At 44.0% G+C, this 26,250-nt stretch overlaps 1 protein-coding gene across 9 annotated transcripts in view; it reads left to right on the forward strand.

Moving 5' to 3' along the window:
• The window catches only part of SKAP1 (src kinase associated phosphoprotein 1), a 333,813-nt gene that overhangs the window by 243,657 nt on the left and 63,906 nt on the right, over window positions 1–26,250 (forward strand). For 8 of the 9 annotated variants that reach the window (XM_053362275.1, XM_053362276.1, XM_053362274.1 and 5 more), the window contains 2 exons: window positions 12,439–12,501; window positions 18,011–18,120. In XM_053362275.1, the coding sequence (XP_053218250.1) occupies window positions 12,439–12,501; window positions 18,011–18,120 (173 nt within the window). Of the gene's footprint in view, window positions 1–12,438; window positions 12,502–18,010; window positions 18,121–22,706; window positions 22,729–26,250 lie in introns of those variants that run through there. The other variant, XM_053362277.1, reaches the window with a different exon arrangement.

A 26,250-nucleotide genomic window follows, 5' to 3' on the forward strand; every position in this document is an offset into this window, starting at 1 on the left:
TATTCTTTGGGTTGTGGAGGTGACTTTGGGGTGTTCTGTACTAAAAGGAATAGTGTAGGCATAAATGTTTCCCTGTCTTCAACTTGTTCTGTGGATTGGCCTTCCTCAAAGGAGTTCTTGAGTTGATTTCATGATGCAAGAGGTCTGGTTATCCTTTCTGATTCTGACCCTAGGTGGTGATAGTTGCACCTTTGCAGGAACACAAGGTATTACAGCGTATAAGGTATGGGTAGAGAAAGATTGCCAAATACAGAGCTATTTGCAGCTGCATGTGTTTTAGTAAAGGTAAAGTTAAAGGGACCCCTGACCATTAGGTCCAGTCGTGGCCGACTCGGGGGTTGCAGCGCTCATCTCACTTTATTGGCCGAGGGAGCCGGCGTACAGCTTACGGGTCATGTGGCCAGCATGACTAAGCCGCTTCTGGCGAACCAGAGCAGCGCACGGAAACGCCGTTTACCTTCCCGCCGGAGCGGTACCTATTTATCTACTTGCACTTTGACGTGCTTTCGAACTGCTAGGTTGGCAGGAGCTGGGGCCAAACAACGGGAGCTCACCCCGTCGCGGGGATTCAAACCGCCGACCTTCCAATTGGCAAGTCCTAGGCTCTGTGGTTTAGACCACAGCGCCACCCACGTCCCTATGTGTTTTAGTAGCTTTGCGCTAATACTGATGCAAAATGGTCCACTTAGGCATGTGCTGAAGTTAGAGAGGGAGAGATCAGTCTGCTTGTAGTCAATGCCCATTTTTAAGTGTTCCGTCATAAAATGTTAATTTAGTCAGTTATGTCCTTTTTCTACGTTAAACTATTTATATACATATTTAAATATCTTCACAAAATATGCATTTCTATTTTATTTCCAAATCCATGTTTTTAAGCACAGTTTTTGAGGCAAGAAAGTGTATTTGGAGAATTTTGTACTGCAAAATTTGGAGTAGTGCGAAAAGTAATTTGTTCTGGTTTACACATTAGTCCAGGAGGATGCAGATCAGGCCAGATCACATCATAATTCCTTGCTCTCCTGCTCTCTCTCTGCACAACTCTCTCTTCAACTAGAGTTGAAGCTCTGCTGGAGGCTGGAGGAAGCACAGGAAAGTGGCTGCTGCTGCTGTGCTACCTCCAACATCAGCTGTTAGGTGAGGAGGCTGAGCAGCCTAAGCAAAGCCCTGCTGTGCCCTCAGGTCTCTATGGGGCTTCCTCTGCCCTCACTGACATCCTCTTCAGGCTCCAGGGAAGGTCTCCCCATGAGCCACAAGGACTCCAGCTCTCTGCTGCCATTTTTTGGTATGAGTCTCTCTGTCTGTCTGTTTATTTCCTGGAACTGTATGTAAGTAGAACATGCTTAAGTGGGGGAAGGTGTGTGCCTGTACTATATCAAACAGTCTCAGCATTTGTTAGATTAGAGCAAAAGAGTGTCACCATATAATTTCTAAAATGAGAGGAAGACAAGGCACTCTGAACCTGCCTCAAGGCAGTGACTTCCTTGTTGCCTCACATAGTTTTGAGAAGTGGTACAGATCTAGGTCTGGAAAACCCCCAATAGCTAGAGCAGTGACTTGGCAGAGGGAGATTCTCTGTTTCTTCCCTCCAGCATCCTGTCCACCTCCATCTTCAAGTTCAATGATTCTGAAAGCTTCTGAAGCCAAGTCTCTGTGTAGCTTGCAGCTAGACATTCAAGCCATTTTCCCTTCCCTTCCCCCAAGTCTCCCACCGATGTAGTGGAGCAGGCCTGCATACGGGGCAGATCCTCCAAGGAGCTGTGTTTTAATGTTGCAATTTGATTCAATTTTCCACTCTATAAAATTACCCATCATTGTTCGTTGCCTCCTAACAGACACCTTCACTCTTAATTTAACAATCCTATCGAATTCTGCCTCGGAAATTGGAAAAATTTATCACCTGTGAAATTTTATTTTTCCTTGGTTGTATCTGTTTTTGTAAAACTTCATTAGCGACGATGACTTGCTGAGGAAATTATCTTTCTCTCTCTCTGTCTCTCTCCTTCCTCTATCCCAGTCTCACTTCCTTTCATTCTTAAAAAAAGAATGAAAGAAACACTCAACCACAACTGAGATTTTTATTTCCATAATAAAAAAGAACAACAACAGCCCATACTTCACACAGACAGACAGAAAAAAAGAAACAAACAAAACCTCTGCTGAATTTTCACAATTGCCACACTGGTTCAGATCAGTGGTTTATTCTGCACAATTTCCTATCCCCTGATGGTGTGGTATTTTAGTTACCCAAAGGAAATTCACAAGAAGGGCATGGTGGTAATTTCCAGGACCTTGTGTTGGTGTTCTTCACCTGGTAATTCAGGAATGGGGAACCTATGGTCCTCCAAATGCTGTTGGACTATAATTTCCATCACCCCTGAGCATTAGCCATGCTGCTTGGGATTTGGAGATCCATAGGTTCCCTATTCCTGAATGTCATTGTGATGTCATTGTGGCATTCTAGCCATCACTGCGCCTTGATTGGCTGCTTTGGTACACGGAATATACAGGGATGTTGTTGGTGGCTGCCCACTTTTCAATCACCTGACAACACAGGATGCTCAGTAGGGATCCCTGGCCCAGCTATAGCTGCAAACAGTGCCAAATGCAAACAGGCACACTTGCAAAGATGCAATCTACTTTCAGTAGACATTGGGTTCTCTTGGGAGCTCCTGAGTAGATCCAACCTCAGCAGCATGGCTTACATTTGATGCCAAATTTAAACAGCACCAAATGCAAGCTGTATTTGGAAAGGATCAGTTGCAAGTGAAAGCTCCCCATTGTTTCTTTGTGGCTGCGGATTACCTGATCCTCACATCAGGTGATTGACAGGGGTGTGTGGCCAGTGGGAAATACCATCTCATGTCAAATTAGGAGACCTGGGAAGTATAATTTGTTCCATGGCCAGCGATCCCCAACCCATGGTTTAGACTGTTGCAGGGAAATATCAAAAAAGAGCCCTGTGGACCTTAAGAACTTGGACATTTATTATTAAATAAATTTCTATGCCATATAGTCTTCTGGTGTTTGCTTGTAGTCTGTCTTTAGCAAATAGGGGTTTATATCTGGACTCCATTCCTCTTTGAGGAATTGTATGCACTGAGCAGGTTGCCCAGTACAATGTAGAGGTGGGTTAGGGTTAGGGTTAGATTATGGTTTTAACAGATGCTTGGGCAATAGGCTGAACTCGTGGAATACAAGTTAAACAAGTGGCATGATTGCAGCACCAATACGATATTTAAATGCAATGCATGCTTGTTTTGCAGTCTTAAACTGGTCTTTTTCTGGTACCTTACACAGGAACAGTCCTTTGTGATACAGACACACACATATTATGGGTGGGCAAGAGTGAAGGGAGTCAGGTTGGAGGGCATATTGAGTCTGTTTTTCAGCCTTAGTGTGGAAGCCAGACCAGTGAGCAGTTTGCTGGCAGCACCTTCCTGAGTTAAAACGTGAAAGGCTTCTTTCCTGAAAGCGTCCATCCATCAAAAGCTTTTAGTGGCACTGTGCAACTGGGAAAGCCTGGCATTTAATTATGATATTAATGTTTCAACTGCAATCCTTCAACTTGTCTGCCTTGGATTCCACTCTTTCAGCCTGCAGCCAAAGCCCTGACTGAGGCAACTTAAAACTTGCACCCCTGCATTGTACAGGACAACCTGCTCAGTGTATAGTTTAGCAAAGAAGAAGAATCTTACCTCCTTATCCTTCATTGTGGGAAGATCCTAGCACACATACTTTGTATGCAGAAGGTTCCAGGTAAAATCCCTGGAAGTCTTTGCATAAAAAGCATATCCAGGTAGAAAAGATCAGGTAGCAGATGAAAGAATCTCTGTCTTAACTCCTGGAGGGCTGTTCTCTGCCAGAGTGGGCAGCTGCCTTCTACATATCCTGGCAATTGAATCTGGGAACCTTCTGCATGCAAAACATGCACCCTGCCATTGAGCATTGTCTCTTCCCAGAACAGCATACAATGACTACGTTGGTGGATGCATACCCTAAGTAGGGATGGTTCACACATAGACTACACCCATGGTGGCTTGGATTGTTCATCGCTTGATGCCTTTCAGCTGATTGTAGCAATAAAAATGATTGAAAAGCACTGTATGGCAACATGGAAGTTCTGGCTATAGTGTATATTATTTGTTGGTGCATTCACCTATGCAAACTGTTGCTTCGGTGTTGCAGTCTTTGAGTGATGACTTCTCATGTGTGAACCAGCCCATTGCTCATAAATATCACTATTATGCATTACTAGGCCTCATTTTAATCAGGGTTCTTCAACACTTAGCCTGGAGCTTGGCCTCTGGCTTTTCTCAAAATTGCAGTCTTTAGTCCAGAAATTTTAGCTCTCACTTCAGGTGTTTGGTGGCCATTTGTGGTGGTTCGCAGTGCTAAGGCAAAGGTACTTGGTACATGTGCTAGGCTAGGCATTTCTTACTATGCATCACATCCAACAGCTGAGCCCTTTTGCATTAAAAAGAGTTTCTCGAGCTAGATCTGGGGAAGTCCAGCTGAAATTAAGTCCTGCATACTGCTTCTGGAAAGACAGGTTGGATTAGAAAACTCTTGGATAATTTTCCAAGTTCTTTTTGGTGTCACACTTCCTTTTCTTTTCCTTCTTTGATTTCAAAACAATGCAGAGAATACATGGAGGCAGCTGAGGAGACATTTCTGGTGAAATTTGGCTCTGTTTGGGGCCAAGGACTTAAACCCAGCAAACTGCCCTGAACCCATTAAGAAAGCTCTGCTAATGCAGTTTGCACAGCAGCCTGAGATGAAAAGAAGAGTGGAGTTTCCAGTAAAGCAGAGAGAAGGCGAGACAGAAGAATCTCCTTGGGGGAATGTCTGGGGTTCACTCAGCTAAACAGCTTTGCTGAGCAATTTGAGCTGTTGGCAAGGGAGGGCCAAATGCTCACTAAACTTGTTCAAGGAGACAAGGAGTTTGATGGGCAGTGTTTTCTAACATGTTAAGGATTCTAAAACTTAAACCTGGAACCTCATAACCTGAAGTAACCTGGTGATCTCTTTGATACTATCTGTGCAACTTGGACCCTGCTACTGGTTGTATGAAGCCTCTGGATTCGCCAAGTTTTTCCATAATGTTTTACAGTCATGGGAAATTAAAGTGCCTTTTTCCTGAGACTCTCTTGTGAAAATGACCAAAGTGTAAAAAATAAAAGATGAAGTAAGCACTACCTTTGAAGGTCTATGTGTGCTCAGATCTTGGACCCTCTTCAGGCAAAGAAAACATAAGGGATATTCACCATGGGCTCAGCAATTGATAGTTAGTCTAAGCCTAAGGGCTACAGCCTTTTGCCCTTGCTTGGTTGACAGAACACTATGCCTGCTGTTATTCTGTGTTGGATAACTGTCCTCAGGGACCCTGGAAGGGAGAATTCCAGTACTGAATTTGGGTCTGGCTGTTCAAGACCCCGAAGTCATTGACTAGCTGGATGCAGAGGAGTAGTCAGAGGCACCAGCTGGCAAATCCCCAGGAGAACCCCCCAGGAAAGAAGGCTCAGAGCCAGGGGATTGGTGGTGGGACAATGATGAGTGGTCAGAGGGAGAAGTAGGAGCAGAGTGGGAAGAGGAGGCGTTGGAAGCTGAAGAGGCAACAGGGTTTAGTGAGCAGGAAGAGGCAGTGGCAGAGAGTGGTTCAGACTCAGAGGCAAGAGAGAAGGTGGGGCCAGGAGACAAAGATGAGGCAGGCTGTGTAAGAATCCAGGGAGTTTTCCCCTCCTGCTGTGACCAGCTTCTCTCACCATGGTCTCCCAGAACACAGAGAAAAATTAAGAGGGCAGAGCAAAGAGAGGCAAGATGGCAGAGCTTTAGGCTTCTAAAGAAGGAACCGGGGTAGGAGTCTTAGAGAGCGGTGGGAAGGTGAGGACCTTTAGTCCTCAGAACTGCCTCATTGGGGCAAAACCTACTGAGAAGAGTTGCTGTGATCATTAGGCATGTGCTGTTTTGGTTTATTTGAATAAAGAGTTAACTTCGCTGACACTGTTATTTTTTATTGCTGACCTGCTCATGACTCTGGCTCCTGATACCCAACCTAGCCCTGCAGGTTTCCCACAACCAGGCCTAGACCAATAGCTGGCATCTTTGGGAGCTGCTAATGGCACACTCCCAATGCAGTCATTGTCCTAGGCCCATTTCCCATCAATCTTTCAATAAAGACTGCATCTGCCATTATATTTGCTCATAGCATTCTGAACTGACACCACATCACTCCAGAGCATTGTGGGCAATTACAGTGGCATACTTCAGGCTACATTTGAGAAGAGCCAATAAACATGGAAACAGATAGGTAGGGATGAACCAAAGGATCCACCAATTAGGGGGGGGGGCACCAGAGAACCTCCTCAAACCAAGAGCCAGTTTTTGCCCACAAGAAGCTTTTAGAGGCTGCTTCTCAATTCCCAACCATGTGAATCCATCTAACATATTGTTTGCTCTCTTCCTCCCTGTTTTGCTGTTTATTGCTTTGGTCGTTTTCACAACCAACGTTTGGATTTTTGTAGTGTCTGTAAATCAAATGGTAAAGCCACGAGGGTTGGCCATATGTGGATTCATTTTGACATGGTTCTGGCTGGGGCTGATGGGAGCTGAAGTTCAAAACATATAGAGGGCACCAGGTTGAGGAAAGCTGTGTTAAAAGAATTGCTTAATAGTTCTGATGAAGTTCTCATCTATACTTGGTCAGTTGCCTAGATGGGAGGCCTCCCAGAAACCCCTCTATGTACTGCCAAGGGCTCCTTAGAGGATGATCATGATGCAGACCTAGCAAATAAATGAACAATATTGAGAAACTCAAAATAAGAATGTAATGGGAAGTTCTCTTGCGTAAGCTCCATTGAAATGTGTGTGAGATTTGCTGAATTTTCTGCCAAATTGTAGCCCCTTTCTGGTCTCCCTCACATTGAAAGTGTACTTACTGTACATATTATCCTTCAGGTTTCACCCTAAATACATGTGGTATTTCTAGAGACCTGCTATGCTCTAAATAGTGTCCTCATGGCTGCAAGGTGGTACTGTGGCCTGCCCATAGCACACAGTTCAAAGCTGGAGGAAGGAGTTCTTGATTTACAGTGGTACCTCGGGTTACATACGCTTCAGGTTACAGACTCCGCTAACCCAGAAATATTGCTTCAGGTTAAGAACTCTGCTTCAGGATGAGAACAGAAATTGTGTTCCTGCGGCGCGGCAGCAGCAGGAGGCTCCATTAGCTAAAATGGTGCTTCGGGTTAAGAACAGTTTCAGGTTAAGTACGGACTTCCGGAACGAATTAAGTACTTAACCCGAGGGACCACTGTATTTAGAAACTGCAGAGAAGCAGTTGGTGTTTGGTGGTATTGTTTTTAAAACAAACTACTGTCATACCTCGGGTTGAAGTAGCTTTGGGATAAGTATTTTCGGGTTGCGCACTGCGGCGACCCGGAAGTAACGGAGTGTTTCAAAAATGACATCACGCGCATGTGCAGAAGCGGCAAATTGCAACAGGTGCAGACACGGGTTGCGTTCGCTTCTGGATGCGAACGGGGCTCCAGAACAGATCCCGTTCGCATCCAGAGGTACCACTGTATTTTTTGTATTGTAGTCGCTCAGTGTGCTGATTGTAGATGCGGGTGCTCCTGAAGAACAATCATGTGAGGTCCGAAACATTCTCTAAATGGTGTCCCTTGGCTTAGATCTCCCAGAGCAAGCTTGAATGTAATTTGCGTGGCCTGTGCCATTTTAGAGGTGATTCCTGCTGCCTCTGCCACAAGTAGGAAAAGGTCTGCCAGGTTCAAGAGATGGTTGAGGGCTGGCAGCAGCACTCTTTTAGTTTGGTCAGTACGAAGCCTGAAAAAACTGGCCTAACCCTTCCACTGTTCAGCGAAGGATGAGCAACCCTGTATTTTCCATTTACTCTCTTTATCACATCATAGCATTGCCTGGAAGGATATTGTCAGGGAACTGCCATCGCAGCCAGGAGTGGAGGAAGGGCTCCCAAGTGATGCCGGAGAAGGTCCCAGCAGGAAAAGAGGGGACTCAGCGACCGGGGAAGGAAATCAGCGTTACACCAGGGAGAAAGGCGGGCAGAGGCGGGCTTCGGAGAGATGGCTCCAGGACTCTTCGCCAGAGACCAGCGGGGAGAGCACGGGTCCTCCACTGCCCACACCCACCCTGCGCAGAAGACTTCCGCGCAGGGAGGCTAGGCGGAGACTATCCGTCAAGGAACTTTTATGTTGGAAGAAGTTCAGGAAACGCCCACTGACTGATTCTGCCAGTGACTGAGACAGACGCGGAATCAGGACTGTTCAGCCAGGGAAAGGTTTATCCAGGCAACCTCGCCGAGAGTGGCGGCAACTTACGCACGAGCAACCCCCAATTCCCATTAGAGATATTAATCAAGCTTTGATTGTTCAATCATTGTTAGGATTTTTTCCTCTACTTTTCTGTGTGCATTTTTTAAAAGTCATTGTAATAAGTTAACATTTACGGTTCTCCTTCACAGATCCACAGAGCAGGCAAGGGGTGGGGGTGGGGTGGGTGGGAAAGGCACTCTCAATAATTTATTTTAAAATCAATGCTAATGAGGTTGTGTCTCGTCATTGGCCTGAGTTTTACAATCAAGCCTGATTTATTTAGAAAAGATCTTTGGTGCCACTTTCCCATCTAACTGTGGGGGTGGAACAGGGCAGGGAGAGCTGTTTCTGTGACCCTCCAACTTCAGATCCAATTCTAAATTCACAGAGGGATGAACTGACCAGGTTTGCATTGATTTGAATGGAGAGTAAGAGACAGCTGTGCCCTAGACAAAGTGGTGGTGGGGAGAAGCTTTGGCTTCCAGAAAGTGCAGCATGGCAGGTTGTCCGGCACACTTTGCACTAATTCTATGATATTGGCAAAAGATCTGTTTCTGAGTCTGACCAGCTTTGCATCTGACCTTCTGTCAGCTATCTTGTTTTGTTTACTGAAAACTAGAGCTCTGTGCCCCAGAGGCGCTGGATTTTATACTACAACCAGAATTGTCTTCCAGGTTTAAATTTCCTTATGTTAAACAAACAAATAAATGAGAACCAGAATTCGGCCTCCCAAGTGTTTTAGTTTTCATTGTTAGAAGCAGGCTTCCAGGCCTTGAGACTTCAAGCACAGGCTGGTAACATTTTGATGGGACTGAATGGAGCTGCTCTTGGTCTTAAGTGGCTCGTGTAAGTGATACCTTAATGTTGGGCATCACGCAAGTAAAGTGGAATAATGTTTGTGCACAGTAACATACACACCTTCAGTTACTGCTGGGGAAGAACCATTTCTTCATGCCAACACAGCTTTTATCTTGTGAATACAGATGTCTATTTGCTAAGTGATAAAATACCAGCTTGTCTTCCCATGTGATGGGGAAATTTTTTTGCCACACATCTGCACTTGATCAGCAATCTAGGAAAGAGGCAGTATGATAATTCTGCTTACTGTCCTTGGTGGGATGATACAGACAACCAGCTTACCAAGTGGTTAAATTCATCCTGTGTTAAGTTATCACTTAGCAAATGATAACTATCTGTGTTTGGCCTCTGTTTTCCTGTTAGTCTCTTAACCCATACTTGCCTTCTGGAATGCATCCCCCCCCCTTCTGCTAAGTCCGTCCTTCCGCATCCACACACATACAGCCCTCCTCCCTTTTCCTCTTCCCATGGCCTCCATCATCTCCTGACAGTGTGTTTCATTCATTGTCTTCTCTTTAGTGAGACCGGAGATACTTGTCAAAGCTAAGGAAGCTTTCCCGCTTGTGTTATGCTTATAAAGTGCCATGTAAATTTATGACGCTATAACAAGTGATTGCTATTACTGCCTTAAATAACAATTGATAGGTTTATGGGGCATATTTTAAAATACTACCTCCCTCTGCTAGCAGGTGATAACCCATTTTCCTGTTCTATATGTTAAGCTTAGGCATGTAGGTTGTTGTTCCCGAACAGCATAGGAATGAGTGCTGTTTCTAACGTTGCTGTACTGACATGTTGCCACTGAAATTTTCTTCTGTATGCTCAGGGTTCCACGTGGCTGTGGAAACATCTGAAATCAGCTTCCCATGTGGCTTGCCCAAACTGCCTGATAAGTAGCCAGGTGGTCATGTGATCAGGAAGTATGGCACTTAAATGGGTTCTTAACTATCCCAAGCCAAGTACAAATGCAGACAATGTCACAGTCAAATGGGGAACTCGAGTATGCAGAAGTGAGTTTTGGCAGTAGTGACACCTGAATTAGACCATTGGATCACTTCACTCTTAACATTTGTACATAGTGTTGGCATTAATATAATGTATGTTAATATGTGGCTTTGGTAGGAGAGAGGTAGGAGAGCTGTTTTCTCCAAAACTTGCTTTAGGGCAGAAGATACTTGTGATTTCCAATGCAGTGAAGCTACGCTCAAACTACCACCACCACACCTAAGATGTTACTTCTGTTATAGCTGTAAGCCAGCCAAGGTTAGAAACAGTTTAGTGAGATAGTTGAAAAGAGATCAGAAGAGGCTTTTCAGGGGTTTGCGTTATTTCAAAACCACACATAACCTGTTTGAGCAGGGATAACTGTGGGACAAAATAAATGTGTTCACACACCATAAGAAGTGAACTTTCTTAGAGAGTATTGTCTGTCATAGTCTCTATTAAGCTCATAGCAGAAGAACGATTTGAGCCAAGGACTCATCCTTTTCACAAGTCAGTCTATTAACCATTGCCCTGCTTTAACTCTATGAAGTCATCATAGATGACTTTTTAGCATGTAGCCCTAGTCATAAATAAGCAGCCAGTGGGCTGTGGTAGTAAACAGGAAGGATGCATATCCCATGCCAACTTTGGGGGCCACTTCAAATGTTGCAAAATTCCTAAAACAGGAAAACAAGCCTGCAACTGGTATATTCTGTATAGTGATCTCACACTTGGGTTTATTGCTGCTTGTAGATAATGAACAAACATGGGGAGTATTGCTGACCACAGTGTCTCTTCAGTTGGAAAATACATTTATGTGTATTTGCTAGATGTTGCCATCTACAGAGGGTGCGTGGTAATGCTTACATGAGAATTCTTCCCATATAAGAATTTTGCATTATAAAACATCTCTCAGAAGTGGGGAAGGCAGTGAGAGTCACCTAGTCATCTGTGTGAGGGCTACACTAGACATGATGCAGGAGGTCTGTGGTGGACTGGGGGGGGAATACTAATTAGCAGCCTCACACTGTTGCTTTGAAGTTGAGGGAAGTAGCGCTGCAGGAGGATTGGTTTAACCACATCCTCCCATCCCATTTCCCTGATTCAAATTCCTTTACGCTGAAACTGCTGTTAGCTCTGTAGAGCATGGAGGGAGGGAGACAGGTACCACTTTCTAAAAAGAGCAGCAAATAATTTTAGTCACATGCCTGGAGCTGAGGCAAACCATTCAATCTGGTAGCTGTACAAGTGTTGTTTGAATTGGGAATGGTTGAAAACTTTACCAACTGTTTCTAGGCTCCTCTGTGTGTACCATCATAGGCTTGCTAAGGTTGTATTTACGGGATTGGTTATGATCTGAGCAGAATCCTCTTAGTCTCTTCAGGTTCTAGGTCTGAATTTCTGTACCTCATCACATAAAGGAGCATGTGGCTTTAAAGCCATAATCAGGTTGTCTCTTGTTCCCTGATGCTGTCCACATAAAATATCCCCTGCAGGCCCATCCCAAGACATTTTGCTGCCCAGAGGAAAGAACAGAGCTGTATCCACTCCCATTCTGTGTACAGAAGCTGACAGACTTTGTGTTAATCGAATCTTCCCTTGCCAATGGCAATGGGAGAGCACCCTCTACTGTAGCTGAGGGCAGCAGGCTAGTTTAGGGGATGTGGGGCAGGTCATGTGGCCCACACAATTCTGCCTTTCAACACTTTTCTGCCACTGCCCGCCTCATAGCATCATGTGACCTGACTGCTTAATGGTAGGGACAACCCTATATTCTGTTGCTGCCTTGTACCATCACTGCTATGGCAGCAGAGTTTTAAATATTTTATTTTATTTTATATTGATAAAATGGAAAGAGTCTCTCTGCAAATGGATGGCAACATACTTAAGAAGTTCTTGAGGATAAAAAATGCTGCAGTGATGGACATTCTGATAGCAAAGGAAAAGGAAAAGCTTTAGTGCTTGGTAGCATTTTGCTATCCTAATCTTGCCCCTTTTTTGTAGAACTGGATGCCGTTGTGCTCTAGAGCACATAAGTCAGTTACCAAGTGCTTTGTTCCATTGTTTTTTTTAGAAACATCCCCCCCTTCACGTGCAAATAGTGATGGGCAGTCACAGATGTTTATATTTGTTTTGTGGATATTTTTAAAGCTTTCTTGTCTCTAAAATCCAGATTACAGTATAATTTTGCAAAATTAGTTTTCTGGCAGAAACTGCTAGATTTACTTCACTTCTTATCTCATTGTAGATGATGAACTTGGTTTGTCCACTTCAGATGGCAGAGAAGATGCTGGAAGCATGGAGAAGACAGGTAAAGATAAACTATCAGTTTGGAACTGCTTTCAAATCCTAATTCAGCATGCATTACATCATCATCGTCATCACCACTATAATTGCAAGGTATACACCAAAGAAAACCATGTTTAGACACACATGTATTATACAGGTCCACACACAAAATTTGGTTGCAGCTCCTTGTCAATTGTATACTTGATGACAAACCAGGGTCTGCTGCCACATTATATATAGAACAGCCCTGAGTCAACCTTCTTTTACTTTCTTCCTTGCAGTAAGAACCACAGGCAACCCAAGCTGACAGTGCTTGACTGAAATTGCCATAGATAACAGTACAACTTTCAAACATGAATCATATTCAATACTGGTAGCCTTTGAGCTTATTACTTTTCTAAGGGTTTGGGAGGCTACAATGTGTTACTCAGCTAGGCACCGTATCTTTCTCTCAAATCTAAAAAAAGAGAGAAACATTTAGAGTGCCATTTCTTTCTAAAAATTACTAGCCTTTGTTAGATTCAGGTAGGTAGCTGTGTAGGTCTGACACAGTCGAAATAAATTAAAAAATTAAAAAATGTCCAGTAGCACCTTAGAGACCAACTAAGTTTGTTAGTTAAAGTGTAAATTCTCTTCCCCTAACATCCTTAGAATACACTTAGTATACATCCTTCCTCTAACATCCTTAAAAGTGCACCTATGTTTGGGGGCAACATATAGACATGCTGACATTTAATCAATCAATCAATTAAAACCTGGATCATTAATTGTGTATGTGTGTGTCACACCACATGCATCAGTTGACAGCCCTGTCTTGTAGCTCTGCTGGAGTGGAGTCCTTGCAGGAAAAGAATCTAAAGGAATCTCAGAGAAGGCAAATCCAGTGGGACACCTCCACGCCTTCCAGGGGAATGCAGTTGTGGGAATTGTACTCTTTATGCTGATCTTCATCAAGCAGTCCAAAATTTATGCTTCACCATCCCTACAAAGCAAAGCAGATAACCTGGTGGTGAGGAGGAAACACACCTTTCCCTGGCCATCAGGCCAAATTAAGCAAATTGAACAGATGTAGAATTTCTTAATCCCAAAATAGGAAATAGGCCCTTCATTGTGTAAAATTTAAATACAAAAGATGAAAGAGGCATACTGCGCACCACTCCTCCATCCTTAAATCTATAGTGGATTAAGATTGACAGATCACGGATGTTTACTTCTATCAGGCTGCCTAATTTAGCATCCAGTTCTTGGCTGTTGTTTCCCCCCCAAGTGCAAATGCTTTGAATATTCCTACTTCCCTCACCCCTCCTTGTTCAGGAAACAGGTACCAAAAAGTCTTTGAGAAGGAGCCAGGCTCGTAAAACTTAGGCAACAGATGGGCGGAGGGGAAAGAGAATTGTCAGGAGTGAGGAAAGCAAAAAAGGAAAAGCTTATGGAAAAAACGAAGGAGGAGATGGATACAGACCCAGTAACAAAACAAAGGCAGGGTGAAAGGAGAGTCACAGTTACCAGCGCCAAGAGGAAAAGAGAGCAGGGAAGTTCTGTAGACTGGAAAGTTTGCCTTCTCAATCATTACGCCCAGCCACCACAGGCAGCCTGCTCTTCCAGAGGGCTCAAGCACCTTCATTCCCACCCTTGCTTTTTCCTTGAGAATTGAAGCCATGCAGGATCTGAGCAGAAAACCTGTTTCCTGGATCAGTCCTGTCCCACCTACCCACCAGCCCACTTGCTTCTCTCTCTGTTGGAATGTACGGGCCCAGTTCAGGAAAGAAGCACTTAGGCAGAGCTGCTTTGAGCTTCCTGCAGTTCTGGGTGTTGTCTTTTTGTCTGCAGCGCAGGAAACAGCAGTGTTCTAGTAAACTGTATTTTGTCAAGGCCACTAAGATGGTATTCCCATCTCCCAACATTTTAGAAGCATCTTAGAAGAAGCACTATTGCATCACTTATTTCCAAAGGAATACTGGGGTTCACATCCCCCAGAAGCTATTAGAAGCTATGGCATGTGAGCAAGAAATTCTGACCCTTTAGCTGAGATGTGTGATGAAGATTGGCTGTGGTTTCCTCCGTAAAAGAGCAGATTCACTCTTCACATGCTCAGTCGTGGATGCTCTGCATGATTGCTTTATATTTTTCATAGCTGAATGCTGGCACTGAAAACAGTTCTTAGAGCTCAGCTCTTCCTTAAAAAAAACCTGCACTATTGAATTCAGCTAAAAATGCTTGGTTACAAACACACACACACACACACACACTCCCCTACATCCATTTTAAAAATGATTTTAATGATTTCTAACTAATATGATTTTATTGTTACTTTATTATATTCATGTAAATCACTATTAAGTGAAGGGAGGAGCACTATATAAGTAAATTATTATAATCATTTTATTTCATTTTGTACCAAATGTTTCCTTAACAATGGCTTTCTTAATATACAGATCTTAGCTATTTAGCAGCTCTCTTTTTTTAACTTGTGAAGGAGTTTCTGCGGACGGCGCTTTTCAACTAGCTTGCTAATGAATGTTACCTAAAGCAGGGTTATCCAGATGCTGTTAGACTCCACATACTATCAACCGCAGTCAATATGGTGTATAGTTAGGGATGGTGGGAGTTTGCTTTCATATTGCTTCCACACTAGCTGTTGTGCGTGCAATTGCAACCAGTAATTAAAGCCTCCTCCTTACGGAAACAGGAACTAATATAAAAGGCAATTTATTGTTAATGCCATGACCACACTAAACAGAAGACAATTTAAAAAGGAGGAGGAAGCTGTTAATTAAAGTTGCAGGAGTCTTTTGCTTAATGGGCTTAAGGAATATTCATGGTGTGGCAGTCGTTGGCATGGATGTGTCACACTTGGGAATGATTTAGGCAAAGATGACGCTTTAGACTGGAGACAATGCTAGGGCATCTTGCAGAGGACGTTAGGGCAAATGATTCGGGGTAGTGCTAAATGCATTTAGGGGTGCAGAGATGTGCAGACTCCATATTCAGGCTGCTCACATAGCTCTGTGTTATGTAAGGAAGTGGGAACCAGGAATCAATGGCAGCCTCCTGGGGAAGCCTGAAATAATATGAAGCTGACTAAGACATACACAAATGTGGTGGGGGTGGGAGAAAGATTAAAATTCAAAACAAGAGGGAGAAAAACTAGTTTGAATATTGAATCTTCCCATCTATGGTTGCCTAGTGATAAGCCCCATGCTTGCTTCTCTCTTTAGATGAGAAGCTCTGAGCCCTGAGCAATTTTTTAATTTTCTACATGATCTCCTTTACTCTCTTCCCTGTTTTGTGTCTTACCCCCTGTTCCCTTTTCAATATCTCACACAAAAGAAGTAGACCTACTTTTTTGCATGTACTGTTGCTGAGATTTGTGTTCTCCCTGCTCTGCCGTTACTCATTTCAACAAATTTAGGTAACCTAAAATTGACCACACTAATTTAGAGGGTTTCTTATCATGATGTCCATTACATCCACATAATAATGCTTTTCTGCCCTCCTCCTCGTGTGGACCTTCTATTCTGTATCACAGCCAGGACTCCATTGGTGGCAGGGTACATCCTAAATTTTGAGCAAGAGAAAGCAACTGGGGAAGGGGGCTGGCATAAGCTCCTGGGCCACAAAAGCACAAGAGTTTAGCTGTGGAAATCCTGTCACTGAAATGGAAGGTGAAACCTCCTTGAAAAACTACCAGACTATTAATGCATGCATTTAGGCAGAGACAGGCACCTTTTCTTTTCATTAGCACCCTAATGAAAAACTCTTGAAAGCTTCATTCCAATAGTGAGTGGGAGCAGACTTGCAGACAATCACACACTTTTAATGCACACACACAAAATCTCTTCTCTCTCTCTCTCTCTCTCTCTCTCTCTCTCACACACACACACACGGCTATCATTTCCATCCATAATGCACAGACCATACAATAAAAGGAAAAGAACACAGGTAGCTTTAAAAGACAAAATTTCATTTGCATATCTTAATTAGCCCTCAAAGGCCATGATAAAAATTAAGCTTCTAAGACATTGTTTGAAATTAACGAGGAATGAGGCGTCTCTGATTTGAAATCAAATTTGATAAGTGGGGTAGGAGTCACTGCTGAAAAGGCCCTGTAATTCTTAGTAACTGAAGTTTCATCCTCCGTTTTCTCCATAGACATTCTTAAAAACATTTTAAAGTGTGTTATAAAAACACCTGCATCTCTCCCGACTGCAAAAAGAGCTCAGCAATCCAAGGAGAAGAATGCAGACATGAACACACAGCTGAACTACAAACTCTGCCTTATAGCTGTTCAAAGCCCCAAACTGCAAAATGCCATTGCATCCTGAAGATTACATGTGTGTAATCTCCAACATGCATGGATGATTTTTTGCCTATCTGCAAACTGCAGACTGGAGACATTGTGCAACTGGAGTTTTTCTTGCTTCCTAAGGCAGATCTCCTTGCAGAAGAAGGAGCTATAATTGCACACCTTACAAAGCAAACTACAAAGAGGGATTTGTCCCCTGCATTGTAATGGTAATGAAGGCTCTACCTCCTCCGCCTCTCTCCTTTCTGGTCCCTTCACCCTTTTGCCCCTGTTGAACTGTTGCCCACCTGTCAGCTGTTGAGTAAAAACAGCTGTGCAGGGGTAAAGAAAGTGTAGCTCCCCACTGAACAGCTGATGGGAAAGAAGGAACTCAGAGGGCTGGGTGAATTCTTGCCTACAGAGCCAGCCCCCCTCCCCTTTGAGTATCAGATACACTCTTAATTTTCCTGAGACATTTGATTTTTGAAACCAAGTTCCTCCTGCTGATGGGTTCAGTGATAACCCTGAAAACTTGTCCATCCTCTCTTAGCATAGCAGAAATGGAATCAGTTGTTCAGAATGAACATATACAGTACTGTATGTGGAAACCTCTACGAAACCTGTGGATGGGCTGCAGTGCCCACCGTCACTGTGCCCACTGGCCATTCTGGCGAGGCTGATGGGAGTTGGGAGTTCACAGCATCTGGAGGGCCATGGGTTCCTTATCACTGCTCTAGGTTTATTCTGGTTGCAGAATTGCAGTTATCTTGAGACAGAATTTGGTTACGGTATGAGAGAATGCTGACAGCCAGCCTGCCCAAGAGTGTTGAGTTGAAGCATTGCCTTAGCCAAACCTTCCCATTGCCCCACACCACACCACCCTTATCAAATAGGAAAAGAAGCAGTAAGTCAGCATGATCCAAAGGCATCTCCCCAATTTCCCCAAATGCCCTTTTGCTTATTTAGGGAACCTACGACGGGCACACTCATCCATAAGCGTCCTTGCTGCTGTAGGAAGCTTGCATGCAACCGATATATACAGTCAACTTGGAGGGACTCACAAGCGCCCTCCAACCACTGCCACTAGAGGTGAACATCAGTGAACTTAAGGCCCAGGTGCAGCATTTTTGGGATAAATTACCAAAATCTAAGTTCCCCGTAAAATACTGCCAAAGGAGAGTGCCTTGCAGCTATTGATCTGAATGCTATAATCTATTCTTAACACTCTCTTCTCTCTCTCTACAAGGACTCAGAAGAAAGTATGTGAATTACTATCAAGGTCTGTGGGATTGTGCTGGTGGCCATCCAGATGAGCTGTCATTCCAGCGAGGAGATTTGATATACATCCTCAGCAAGGTATGCGTAGAGACGGCTTTACCTCCACATCCTCCAGCCAATGAGTTCTATCCCTCCAAGGAAAAGAAAGCAACTTCTCTAACATAAAGGGTGCATCTCAAAGCTGTGGGGAGAGAGGTTCAGACTCGCTTTCTCCACATGATCAGTCAAACTGTGATCTAACCTCATTTTAGTGTCTCTGTGATACTTCTTCAGTACTTTCTTCATACCAGAAGCGTGATACCCTGCTTGCACATAATTCCACCATCCCCTTTATTAGATTTGCTAAGGCGGAAGTTATCTTGCAGTGTAAGAGATGCTGTGCTGCTATTAGTTTAATTTCTGAGTAGATGTGCATGCCAGTGCAGGAGGGGGAAAGTGCACAGCCTCTGAAAGGCTACAGGAACGCACACATCTTTGCTGTGGCAGAAAGCCTTGCTGGTGTTACCAGGTCTGGTCATGTCCCAGATCAAATTGGGCAAGGCAATTCAAGAGTTGCAGATGCACCAATAGCTTTGAGTAAGCAACCCACACATACAGAGCCTAAAAGCAAACTGAACTTCTTTCCCTAACCTGCCTCTCCCAGGCTCTACTCCCTTGTGGAGAACTAGGGTCCCTAAAGGGTCAATCCTGTGGCCATCCTCATATGCTCCTAGCTTCCTGCCTGTTGTGCTTCCTGCACCATTGGATCAGTTGGGTACTGTGGGAGGCATTGGGCCCCTCTGGCTCTGGCCCTGCAAGCTCTGCCTGGATCTATGGGTGGTTGTTCTCTAGGCTCTTCTCTGTCAGCCCCAGGCCCAATGGTCCTCTGTTCAGCAGCAGGCTTAGAGCCCTGAACCTGGTCTGGCTCTTTAGGTGATGCACCTGCAGCCTCCAGCTCTGTGTATGGATTGCTGTTGGACTCCAGGTTCATGACAACTTTTTATTTGTAAGTCACTAAATGCTGCTCTGGTTTCGCCAGAAGCGGCTTAGTCATGCTCGCCACATGACCCGGAAAAACTGTCTGCGGACAAACGTCGGCTCCCTCGGCCAGTAAAGCGAGATGAGCGCCACAACCACAGAGTCGTATCGACTGGACTTAACAGTCAGGGGTCCTTTACCTTTACCTTTTTAAATAAACATTACTGAACTGAAGTTGTATAGTGTTGGGGAGTGTGTGGTGAGATTCTTTTATCTACCATGAGGATTACAGATCAGTAAATTCATTAATGGTGTGATTGGTAGGTGTAACAGGGATGCTGAGGAAGAAGCTTGTCTTCAAGGGTGCATTCTCAGTTCACGTAGACAAGTAGCGAATTTGCTGATGTGCATGACCATCCTCTTTCAGTGTGCTAAATTCCCCCCACCCAACACAAACCCTCAACAATTTACAGAGGTTCTGTTGCAGACACAAAGGGTTTTCTTGACAGACAAGTCAATCTGGAAAGGTCCCCTGAAGCTGGAAAAATGTGAAAACCACGGATCTAAGTAATCATTCCGCCTTCTTTCTCTTCACCCCGACCTCCCAACGCCATCTCCCTCCCTAGCCCAGAGAGCTGCTTTTGGAAATTCTTCCATCCTTTTATGTTTACTTGCCTCACAGCAAAGTTTGTCTAGAAAATAGCTTGAGCATGTGTGTAATCACTCAAGAATTGCAAGGGTAATTGAGTTGCTTGGTCAGGTGTGATGTAGGGGTGAGGGGAGCAAAGGAAGGAAGGCGGGGAGAGTGTGGGGATGTGAAGTACTTTCTTTGCCACAAATGTGCAAGTGGATACATCGGCTGATTTATAAATGTGCAGTTGAATAAATTGGCATAAGCAGTGGTCCAGTGTTAGGCCAAGTGATCCAGAGACATGGGTGTAATCAAAACCAGGCAAGAATCAGGATTTAAGGGAGCAATCAGGGAAAGGGAGCAGGAGCTTAAGCAGTCTTTTCATACTAGAGATGAGTTGCTTGGACTGTAGCTAGGTTTATAGGTTCTGGTGGCATTAGATTGGTCAGTAGGGATTAGCTGATCAGATGCTCAGACATGCTGGTGCTACAGGATAAATGGCATCCTCAGTCTTACATTAGATACAGAGTACTGGTGGTACAGGAGAGTAAGGCACCAGAACTTGGCTTTCTGAAGAATCCCTTCCAACTGTACGATTCTTTGATTCTAGGCCACAGGACTTATTCCTTTGAGAAGCTCTTGTGTGCATTGCAATTAACAGGACATGGACAACAGCATGGTAATGCCCTTGCACATTTCCCTTTTCTTACAATAAAGTTTGTGCAGGATAATTTCCTGGAAGTAATGCACACATTACATTTTAGTTTTATGGCAACTTCAGACATGTTTCTTTGTACCAAATCAACCAAATCTTTTCTGACATGTTTTAAAGGTAGATGCTGGCATGATAATGTAGCAGGGAACTCTAGCATTACAGAAAAGACATGCACTTTGAACTGCAAAGCACTTTGGAGCGTGACTGGTTCGGTCGCACCGGGCATGGAGCCTTGGGGATGCCACAACTATGATTTGAAAAGCAGTGTAAGGATAGCGGATAGCAGGGTGCTGAATTTTGGTGTTGCCCAGGGTGCCACTGGAATTTGAGACCCCAGAGTCCATCACTGTTTTCCATAGCTCCCAGTTTTCTGAGGGTGTTGAGTGGAGATGCTGGGTCTGATGGGCCAGCATAGAAAACGTACCACAGATAGAATATTCACATCACCTTGCATCTTGTTATAACCTACCCTGAGGTCTTGGGACAAAGAGTTGGACGTAAGTCTGAAAAATAAATAAACAAAATTATTAAATATTCTCACACAGGCTTTTCCATTCAAATCAGTTCAGACATTCATTTTCATCAAGCAGTGAGAAATAAAATCTTTACATAAATGGTGGGGGATTGGATCCAACTGGTGAATCATATCCTGGCCTCCTCCACCAGCCACTTTGTGGGTGGGTAGGTCATCAGGTGACACCTTCGGAGGGGCTTATTGTCCGTGCTAGTTTGCTGATTGGCACTATCATCAAACCCCACTTGCCAAGAAGTCATTGGACGTGCATTTTAAGTATCCAGTTGTTCCTTTGCAGTTGTGTCTTTAACTGCTCCATATCAGATGTTATCTTGGGGTGTAATTAAGCCCGCAGGCCAGAGGTTCCCCATTGCTAGTTTCCCTACATCTGTGAACCATCCCTAATACACATATGCAATTTAAAACGATTTTCACTACCAAATAAATGTGTTGCAAATTGTATTTGGGGACACACATTATGATAGGTCTATGTATTATTTTCAGAACAGAACCAGCCAACACAACCAACACCATTTCCTAGCTAATGCCATGCCAACCTAGAAGAGAGTTGACTTGTTCAGTTTGAAATAGAAAAGGGATGAGGAAACAGACTTAGACTAGACAGCCCTTCAAATAGATGGCTGACCTTTGTACAGTAGAACACATGGCCATCCTAATTAAGAGGGTTTTTACTAACATTAATGTTATATACATTTACATACTTAGGACATTATGTGTCAAATAATGATGATAATTCAGTTTCTTAATTTTCAAGACTATTGCTACCTCTTGGTTCCATCCAACTAGACATTATGAACATATAAGGGTTTTCCACTTTTCAGCCATCCATTCAGTTCATAGATGTTCATTCCATTGCCAGTATTTAGCTTGAATAGAGGTGGAGGAGAATTTTGTTCGGTCCACATTTTTAAGCAGACTAATCTAATTCACAACTCTTGGACTAAGGCATGATTTGGAGCATAGTTGTTCTTTGGATTTCTCACCAAATTTTGCAATACAGTTCTCAACAAACATGCCAATATACATATTTTAGCATAAAATATAAATCAAATGCATATTTAAATACACATTTTGTGATAAAATACATATTTAAATACAAACTCTGCACAGGTTTTTTATTTCAGAGATTCACAGATTAATGTAGAAATTGGACAGAAGAGGCTTATGAATGACCACATGGGATATTGACACAGACAGTAAATAGAATAATCTGCCCATCCCTATTTGTGCAGTAATTAATTTTTGTAATCACTTATTTGAGTCTACCTGGGACTACCCCTTCAAAATAATTTAGTAATGTCACCACAGCAGTTCTTGGCAATTCTATATCCATTTTTATTAACCATATGTATGCCAGAATGTTACATTTTCTAGAATATACCATTCCCGAATCCTAAAGTATTTGTTTTTTAAAGGCCTTCCACATTAATACCGCCAAAAATTAAGTTATATCAAACATCTATATGTGAAAGAACATGCATGCAGTTCAATAGTGTCTGACTTATTTCCCTCCCTCCCTTTGACATGAGACTATGACCTGGTTTTAACTCCCTTCAGTGGCTCCGGTTTGGAGCTCCAGCACAACTTCTTCACGTGTAACCAATTGGTCCTGAGTGTCTTCCTTTCATAAATTATTTTGCATGACAACAGAACTCACCTATGGCCATCCGAGAAACCGAGGCTTAATAAAGCTTGGTGGTGTGGGGGTGGGGATAGTTAGAGAGCAAGGAAGGGGGAGTGAGAGAGGGGGGAAAGGTGTTTGAAAAGCCTGTTCACTCAGCTGCATTTTAATTTCCTTTTCAATCTTGTCCCAATTAATTTTGCAGAATTAATCTCGCCGAAGCAAGCGTGGCAGCAGTGCAGAGGCTGGCTGGCTTTTTTCTTTTTTTTTCCTTTTAAAGCATTGCGGTCGCTGTGCCTTGAACATGAAATAGTAGCTAATATAAAAATCCATCTGGTGTTGTTTGGAATGCATGCCGTCTGCTGCTAAGGTCCTGTCTGACATTTTCGCGCATCAGCCGTGGGGAGATGTGATTTTGGGGCTGGGGGGTTAGTTGGCTGAGATTCAACAGTAAGTAGGCAAAATCTATCTGATCTTGCTACTGGGGCAAGAGGAACCAACAGCATGAACCCCATACATTTACTTTAAAATTAATTTTAATGGAAGCTGGGTTTTTTCCTCTTCAGCATTTTAGATAGTTCCACTCAGGAATGCAACCAAGGTCTCAAGTAGCACTGAAATGCAGTACAGCATTCAGTGTTGTCAAGTGCAAACAACAGTAAACATCCTGAAATCCTGTAAAGGCTCAGAATCTGTAGGATTTTTTTTTATTATTCTGTTTGCATAATGAGCTCTTTTCACCAGTGACACCCAGTGGGCTGCATCACACATAACACAACCAAAAATCCAGATTTGCCACCAAGTGAACACGTCACAGTGAGTCTCAGAGCCAAACAGTATACACAACAGCATACACTAACACTAGTAGCCCAATGGCCACTTCTAACACATGAAAGCCACATCGGGAGTGGGCAATTGGAGGAGTTAAACCCTTTTCATGCCCTCTGTTTCTCCATTCCAAAACATACCCCAATTGACTTTTCCTATTGAAAAGGGGCCTCTGGCCTAACTTTACATGTAATGTGTAGTTTGGTCTTCATCACATTTATAAATTTACATTTTCAAATGTTTAAAAGCACTTTAGGTGCGACCAGAAGCAGCTAACCGGGTGGAATGGAACTGCAACACTAGCTTCTGTGCAGGTGTGTTATTTACCAGGAGGGGGAGGGTAAAGTACTGGGGTGGTCAGCTTGGTGCAAACTCACTGACAGGAGTGCCAGATTTACTTCACTGGTGTGTTTGCACCACACTGACCTCCCTTCTATCTCACCCCTCCTTGTCTCCCTCCCAGTAAGCAAGAGCTGTTCACCTGCCAGATAGTTTTTACCCCGCATGACAAGCCACTTCTGGGTGTGACCTAAAAACAATGTGTGAAGCAGCATTAAAAGTCTATAGTGCAAGTCTGATTTTTATTTTTTTATTTTTTTTATAGGGGAATTCTCAAGTTTTTATTTTGGCTATAAAATTGTGATTTAAAGTCTGCTAACTGGACTAAAATCAGTATGCCAAATGAAGGATTTTTGTGAGAATAAAATGGTGTAAAAGATGGTATAAATTGAATTTAGCAAAGAGTTACCTCACATTTTTTATTTGAAATAGATCATCAGAATAATAAATCAACAGATTATTTAGAGGGTTTTTTTTAATATCCTCAAAGTCAGTTTTTGAGAACATTTGATTTGATTCAAATATTCAAATTCTGAAAGTTTGTCAAATTTTATTTTGTTTCATCTCTGTTTGGAATGTGTCATTTTGCCAATATTATTAAGGAAAGTGAGAAAGCAAAATATTTACTAATTCCAGGGTATGTTCTGGTCCCTGAAGTTTTCCTTTGATCTACAAATATGGGAATTTAAGCATTACTTGTAAATGTGCCCTAGACTTTGGTGGTTTTTCAGTCTCAAGTTTTTGTCTTCACTAGAGCCAGAAATAGTTTCTAAATATTGTGTTGGAATCCAAGTTGTGGGAATGAAAAGTGAGCTTCTGCAGTTCCAGCATTTAAATCTTGATAACTCAAGAGAGTGGTATGAATCAGGATGTGTTGATTCATGGCTCAGAGACATCCATATTGGGCTATTCACAAGACTAGTTCAACAACTGTAAATCCATTCATGTTGATTTCAACCTAGGGAAAAGAATTATGTGAACTAGCCCTCAGAGTCATGTAAGAGAAAAGTGGGGGGCGGGGGGGAGCATTCAAACTGCCCCAGAGCTTCTACCAGCATGGCAGTATTAAACTGTTCAGCAGAGTGAAATACAAGAACCTGTACTTGAAAGCTGAATAGTCTTCACACTGAGACAATCCATTGTTTTGTGAAATTACAAGTGCTGAGGCTTAATCCTTTATGGAAGTCAGATGTTTGGGTGGGGTTGCTCAGCGCAACAGCATCCTTTGCATTTTTAGATGCACATGTAATATGTTTTCTGAGTTCATATAAAAACATGAATGTGACATACCTGAGTCCTTGCATTAAACTATGCAACAAATATACCGTATTTTTCGCACCATAGGACGCACTTTTTCCCTCCTAAAAAGCAAGGGAAAATGTGTGTGCGTCCTATGGAGCGAATGCAGGCTTTCGCTGAAGCTTCAGGAAGCTATCCAGGCTTCAGGAAGCTATCCGCTATCCGTGGGAGACCCAGCTCTCCCATGGCTAGCGGAGTGCTGCATTAATCCTGAAGCTTGGGGCGTGTGGAGCTCAGCCGCCCCAAGCTTCTGGGTGCCGGCAAGGTCTCCGCTAGCCATCTCTCCCACAGCTAGCGGAGACCTTGCCGGCACCCAGAAGCTTGGGGCGCGCTGAGCTCCACACGCCCCAAGCTTCGGGATTAGCGCAGCGCTCTGCTAGCCGTGGGAGAGCCGCGCGGCTCTTCCACAGGTAGTGGAGACCTTGCTGGCACCCAGAAGCTTGGGGCGCGCTGAGCTCCGCACGCCCCAAGCTTTGGGATTAGCGCAGCGCTCTGCTAGCCGTGGGAGAGCCGCGCGGCTCTCCCACAGCTAGTGGAGACCTTGCCGGCACCCAGAAGCTTGGGGCGCGCTGAGCTCCGCACGCCCCAAGCTTCGGGATTAGTGCAGCGCTCCGCTAGCCGTGTCTAGGCTGCGGATAGTAGCCTGCTTCCCGGAGCGTCGGGCGCCCTGAAAGCAGAGTGCCCGGCGCTTCGGGAACACATCCACAGCCTAGGCAGCCCTGCGGGAGGTCCCGCAGGGCTGTCTAGGCTGCGGATAGCAGCCTGCTTCCCGGAGTGTCGGGCGCCCTGAAAGCAGAGCGCCCGGCGCTTCGGGAACACATCCGCAGCGTAGGGAGCCTTGCAGGAGTTCCCCGCAGGGCTCCCCACGCTGCGGATAGCAGCCTGCTGCCTGGTGGGTGGGGCCCGCTGAAGCAGAGCGCCCCGCACGCCAGGCAGACATCAGTCAGCCCCACAAGCTCGGGGGACAGCAGGGAGGCGCAGCGCCACCATCCCGCTGTTCCTCGACCTGGTTCGGTTTCCCTGACCTGCTTTTGGGGGGGAAATAAAGGGAAATTTTTTCCCCTTTATTTCCCCCCCAAAAAAACTAGGTGCGTCCTATGGGACGGAGCGTCCTATGGTGCGAAAAATACGGTAAATATGAGGGGTTGAGGAGAGAAAGAGAACACTGGAAATCATAGCAAGTAAATGTAGTTCCACTCACCTGGGTTAGTTGTAATGAACTGGAGTAGAGAGTGGTATCTTAAAACAGTTTGGGGCTGACAAACTTAAGATGTGAGGCTGTC

This window comes from Podarcis raffonei, chromosome 13 (assembly GCF_027172205.1).
Source record: "Podarcis raffonei isolate rPodRaf1 chromosome 13, rPodRaf1.pri, whole genome shotgun sequence".
In the NCBI taxonomy this organism is placed as follows: domain Eukaryota; kingdom Metazoa; phylum Chordata; class Lepidosauria; order Squamata; family Lacertidae; genus Podarcis; species Podarcis raffonei.